At 37.4% G+C, this 6,567-nt stretch overlaps 1 protein-coding gene across 1 annotated transcript in view; it reads right to left on the bottom strand.

The window, feature by feature from the left end:
• Positions 1 to 1,992: 1,992 nt before the first annotated feature.
• The window catches only part of LOC149775661 (uncharacterized), a 38,699-nt gene continuing 34,124 nt past the window's right edge, over positions 1,993 to 6,567 (bottom strand). Inside the window, exon 4 of the mRNA XM_089943689.1 lies at positions 1,993 to 5,218. Coding sequence (XP_089799815.1) covers positions 2,730 to 5,218 — 2,489 coding nt within the window. The 3' untranslated portion in view covers positions 1,993 to 2,729. The remainder of the gene's footprint in view (positions 5,219 to 6,567) is intronic.

Below are 6,567 nucleotides of genomic sequence, written 5' to 3'. Positions count from 1 at the left end.
GGTCGGTGGTTCTTCCTCCACCATTAATACTGGCTGCCATATATAGCCTATCGTGTGCTGAAATATGGCGTTAAACCCCACAACAACAACAACATCCTTGTGTCAAAATAGCCTTTTGTTCATGCTAAAACAATACTTTAAGATGGTCACATTCTGGATGTCAGATTAGCTCCGTTAATTAATGATCAACATTACAAGAAATCTTTAAGAGAAAATCTGATGCCAATATGAACATTCATTCAGTATTAGTGACAAAATTTTCAACCTGTGGCAGCCATATTAAACAGATTGGCACCATCTTCAATTAGGACTAACTACTAGATATCAAAAGAAGTCTTCTGCCAAAAACTCAATATGACTTTCCATTCAGGAGAAGTGATAACAAGATTTTAAAGTTGGCCACTGTGGCAGCCACATTGAACCTCACATCAGTACCCTTTTCATTTAAGAGCAATAATGTCTTTTGTTGAAAAACATCAATATCGTAGCAAGAACTTTGTTTTTAATGATGGCTCTGTGGTGGCCGTATTGGGTGTAGATCAGTTTTATTTTCATTTAGGTTCAACTGGACATCACAAGTCTTTTAGTGAAAACCTCATGTCTATATAAGAATAGTCACAATAGAACATTCTAGATGGCCACTGTTTGGTGGCAATACTGGCTGTCAGGTCTAGATGGCCATTGTGTGGTGACCATACTGGCTGTCAGATCTAGATGGCCACTGTGTGGTGGCCATACTGGCTGTCAGATCTAGATGGCCACTGTGTGGTGACCATACTGGCTGTCAGATCAGCATCTAATTCTATTTAGAACCAACTAGGCATTTTGTTAAGTCTTTCAGTCTTGATATGACCATCCATTCAGGAGGAATAGCAATAACAAGAATTTTAAGATGGCTGTGATGTCTGAGCAGCACCATTTCCATTTAGGTCCAACTAGACCATGGAATGAATATGTGTAAAGTTTCAAGTCAATCCTCAAAGGAGTTGAGTAGTATGTAATAACAATCCTGTGCTAATGAAGGATGAACGACAAAAGACCATCCCATAAGCTATTCTGTAGAGCTATAAAAAAAAATATTGATGCCAGGTGACCAACATATGACCTTTTTTTTTTAAATTGATTCAATTACATGCTATAATAATGTAACTTTATTTATTGGATTTGATATTGTCCAGAATAAAGTTCTGACTGATTTTTTAAATTTCTGATGTAATAAAAAATTAGTTTTTCAACAATAGAGACATTTTGTCTAATGCTGACCAAGTTTCCGACCTTGATTCAGAAACAGTGGCAGTTCTAGTAAACAATTTTTTAAAATTCTTTCCCAGAGTATGAAACATGGACTTCAATTAAGGTCATGCTGGGAGTATGTGATGTTCGGCATGTAAAAAGCTCTATTTTGTTCTTGAAGGGTGACCATATGACCCTCATAAGGAATCTGTTTTGGGTCTTAAAATTAGTGTATACCTGTTTTCTGAATAGAATTTGGGCATTTTGGCTCTAAAGCAATTACACTTAAAAAGGTGTTTTGTTGTGACCAGTTTGAGTTGAAATATTTTTTGGAACAAGCGATTCCTTTCCCTGGAAAAAGATAAGTGCTCACAGATATCTTTATTCTGATTGCTCCCAACAAACTACACAGACCCAGATATGGCAGCACATTACATGAAAGAAGGTCTGGGTCTCTGCAGTTTGCCACTGGACTTGTATGGTATGTACAACCTACAATTTCAAGAAAATGGTACAGATTATGACCTTCCAGTACAGATCTAGTGTAAACAAAATGGTACAGATCATGACCTTCCAGTACAGATCCAGTTTAAAGAAAATGACCATGAACTTCCTGTACAGATCTAGGTGAAAGCTTTATTTCTTACACCACATGGGAGTAAATTACACATGCAAACTAAACCAATCACAATAAATTAATTGAACAGCAGCACATTTTTTAACAGGCAAGACAAGAATATGCAACTATTAACGAAGACAGAACTTTTTATTTATTTATTCATCTCTGTACAAGCACAAGATCAGAAGACAATACACTAAAAAAAACCTACAAATTCCAATGATTCATATATTACTGAAATAATTTCAAGAAAATGGTACAGATCATGACCTTCCAGTACAGATCTAGTTTAAACAAAATGGTACAGATCATGACCTTCCAGCACAGATCTAGTTTAAACAAAATGGTACAGATCATGACCTTCCAGCATAGATCTAGTTTAAACAAAATGGTACAGATCATCACCTTCCAGCACAGATCTAGTTTAAACAAAATGGTACAGATCATCACCTTCCAGCACAGATCTAGTTTAAACAAAATGGTACAGATCATGACTTCCAGTATAGATCTAGTTTAAACAAAACAAAATTCCCTTTACATTTCCACTCATTCTATCAAAGGATCCCATACAAACTCTTTGTATGTCTTTAAGATAAATACTTCATCTATTACTATTTTGCACACATAAAATATTTTAATGAGAAATGGGCTGTCATAAAAAAAGTCAATTTATGAATATAAATGAAATATTTAAATGACTTCTAAAGCAATAAATCACTGTCGTGAGTTTGTCTTTGTTTTTTCTGGTATAGTAAATCTAGTTCATCCTATACAGAAGACTTTAAAAAGATGACAATGAAGCACTTAATTACACAACACAAATTCACCAGTGATGATTAAATCTTTCACATGTATAAACAAGCTATAAGGTGGAACATTAAACAAAACTACAAGTATGTTCCATAACAGATTCTTCTTTATGTAAAAATTCACTTGGAGAGAATCCAAAAAAGTTTATGCCATTTTTAGAGTTTTGTTTCTTATTCTTTGACTTAGATGATAAAACTGCATTTCGTCGTTTTCCTAACACAGTTTCTAACTCCTCATGAAACATTCTAGCACCAGTCAAGGAATGAGGAGGTTTACTTTTCATGGAACTGTGGGATGACTTCCCCCAAGATTTCCCACTTGCCAATTGATGTCCATGATCACCTGGAACTGACTTCACTGACATGTCACCCTTCCCTAAGGACTTGCTCCGTTTATGACTGTTGCTACGGTGATGGTTACCATATGATTTATCCACTAAACCAAAGTACTCTTGTCCACTTCCTACACTTGGAGAGTAAGTATGGTGTCCCTCGGCAATACATGCCTCATTTAAAGCTGAAACTGGGCCAAAGGAGGTTGATGGCCTCATCAAATCCTCACACTTGTTATTAGTTCTAAATCTGTCCACAAACTTAACATCAAGCTCAGAGCCTGGATTGTCAAATAAGCCATACTCCTTACAAGAATCTATGCAATCACATGGGTGTGTAAGATGAACTAGTACGAGATCCGTTTGTTTTGTCTTTCTTTTATCATTCATGGTCACTTTATCCTTGGACTTTGAACTGCTCCTTTTAACTCTAGGTGATCGTCTGCTCCCAGAATGAGAGGACGGGTGTGTCAAAATTGAAAGTTTTGGTCCTTTCGACAAAGGTAGTGATCCTGTTGAAAATCTGTTTGTCTTGCTCTTGTGATTACTCTTGGAGTCTGGAATGTCCATAGAGTTGTGATCTGCTGGCTTAGATAAAACCCTGTGAGAAATGTCTTGAGGCGTGAAAGAAGAGAAAGCCTCTCCTATGGAGGGAGATGCAATGTCACTAGTATACCGTGATGGGAAACTGCTTTCCGATCCAGGTTTTATACTTTTGTTGATAAACTGGTGACTATTTTCCTGAACAAGATCTAAGATTTTACCAGACTGGTTTCCAACTCGCTGCTCAGGTTGTATGGTATCACCACCTTGAGACTGTGAACTAACCAGAGTCACAGAAGAGTTCTGGCTATTAGACACTGTCTTACTGATAGTGTTGTCCGCTCCTATATTTGACTGTTGTCCATTCAATGCTGATTTTAGAAAACTTCTGTAGGAGTTAATTGGATAAGGAGCATCATTACTGATAATATTTCCATAATGGCTGGCTTCCCTCTTTTCCCCCGTTTCCGAACACACAGAAAACATGGACATGTCTGAATTGACAGAAACAGATCTTTGAACTGGGTAACATATTGGAGAAAGTGACAAAGGAGAATCTGGGCTGTCAAAACTGTGAACTGGGCTGTTCAACAAATGTGAGAGTCGAAGCTGGCGCAAGGTTTCTTGTCTCCTCACTGCTCCAACACTCTCCACATCAGTCTGGTTAGAGTTATCTCCTGTTGTCAAAACAGTGAAACTGCAACAATCATCCAAATCCTTAGACACAGTACCAGAATGGCTAGATTCTGACATGGCAAGAGGGTACAATGAATCTGTTGCAGGTGAAGGGGTCACATTTGCTGCTGTCCCAGGCCTTTCTGCACCAGCAAAGCCACAAGTATGTTGTCCACTAGCGAACGATTCTGCATGTACTATTCTAGCAGGTATATGTGCATTTGAGTTATTATTCCTGTCAATGGAAAATGTATTAGTAGTAGCACTTTTGCTTCTGTTCACATGCGTTTCTATAGCTAAATCATGACTTGGCGAATGTTCTATACAATCCGTGTGTAGATTCTGTGGTATGTGACCATTCACAGGTCCCCTTCTAGTATATCCTGAAGAAAATGTTGAACAGAATGGAAAAGTTTCTTGTGATGTATCACCATGACTAAAGGCCCAGGACTGTGACATTCTTGGCATATATTTCACATTCTCTCCTTGAACTGCAACCATATTTAGACTACTGTCAGATCCATGGAAACTGTCTCCATTTCTAATTGCTCTGTTTTCAACACCAGGCAAAACAATGGGCATTTCAGATGCTCTGTCAAAACCATTTTGATCTGAATTTACATTAACATATTCTAATCTATTTTGATTCCGTTCATTTTGCAATCTCAGCATTATTTCCCCATTCCCTGGATTCCTATTGCTTACATCCACTTCCTGTGCAGGAGTCACATTGTTGTTAGTAACATCACTTGAATATCGTGAGGAGCAGTGGTTTTGAAATTCAGAAATGGGGGTAACATTTGGTAGTGAGGTGTCCTGGTTGTGCTGGCTACTGCTGATCACCATCTCGTAGGGTGGGGGTTGCTCTCCCGGGGCTATGCTGGATGGTTTGGGTGGGGAATATGGTGGAGGAGGATCCATATATGCAGAATACTCCAATCCATAAATGTCTGGGGTGCAGCTAACCGAGTCTACATCATCCAGTCTGTCTTGTCGCCTACTGTATCCTGCAGAGAAAGAACAAATACTGCATTCAGTGTTATGCGAAAATGGCAAATAACTTCAGCCACTTAATGATTCAACAACTATGCAGTATCAAATCCTAACAATATCATTCAAGCTGTCAGACATTAAACAGAACACTGTTAATTTGGACTATGATATAGGAACAAAATATACATACAACTTTAATAGCTAATTCAATTCTCCGCCTTTCCATTTTGGAGAAGTATCAATAATAAGATTTTTAAAATGGCTGCCATCTGACAATGACAGTGTACATCTCTTTGTTTGTAGCCTGATCAAATTGAAAATTATTTCTCCCTCGAATGTCGTCCTATCATATTGCAAATTATTACTCTATGGGACTGTAACCTGATCACATTGCAAATTATTACTCTATGGACAGTAGCCTGGCCACACTGCAAATTATTACTCTATGGACTGTGGCCTGATCACATTGCAAATTACTATCCTAGGAAAGTTTTATAAGCAGATTGTAAGTAAAAACATTCATCCTGTAAAAGATACGACTTGTATCATGGTACCTGTCACTTATTTTCAATATGAACCTATTTTTGAGCTTACTATAAAAAAAAGGACTTATACCATGGAACCTTCACCCATTTGCAATACTAACCCTTTTTGGAGCTTACTGTAAAAGAAAGGGAATTGTACCATGGTACCTGTCACTCATTTTCAATAGTAACATATTTCTGAGGTTACTGTAAAAGTTCGAAATTACTTGTACCAAGGTACCTGACACCCGTTTTCCCACTTAACCCATTTTTGAGGTTACTGTAAAAGTATTAAAGGAGTTTTACTATATTATCTGTAACCAATTTTCAGTACAAATCTATTTTTGAGGCTAGAGTCTGTTGCAATAACACAGCAATTTTGCTGAATAGAAAATGAAAATCTGCAATATTTTCATGTCTTATCAAATGAATAATTGTGTCTTCATGTCACTTGAAAAAAACAGTTCAGTAAAATAGCTGTTTTAAGGGACTGGTGAAAATGTTGAATTCAAGCCATTCTTTGACCTTCATTTCCCCATTTTCTCACCACTTATCCCTGTTCTGGCAAGAATAGTCACTTACAAAAGTCAAGTGTGGACCCTGCTAATAAATATAACGGAGACAAAAGTTAACAAGTTCAGGAAGATAAAGTGGAATAGAACACAGACCGCATTAGTTAAAAACTGCAAACAAAAAAATCCTGATCTGCCACTAAATAATACTCATGCAGATCATAGTCTGTGTTGTTTCTTCCACTGATTACTATTTTCACACTGCCCAGACCCAGATCTGCCCACGCATTATGCAACAACAGATTAGGTCTGTGCAAGTTGCAGTTG

Source organism: Sinohyriopsis cumingii, chromosome 19 (genome assembly GCF_028554795.1).
Source record: "Sinohyriopsis cumingii isolate HCF-2022 chromosome 19, ASM2855479v2, whole genome shotgun sequence".
NCBI lineage: Eukaryota > Metazoa > Mollusca > Bivalvia > Unionida > Unionidae > Sinohyriopsis > Sinohyriopsis cumingii.
This window is presented reverse-complemented; position numbering and strand designations above follow the sequence as displayed.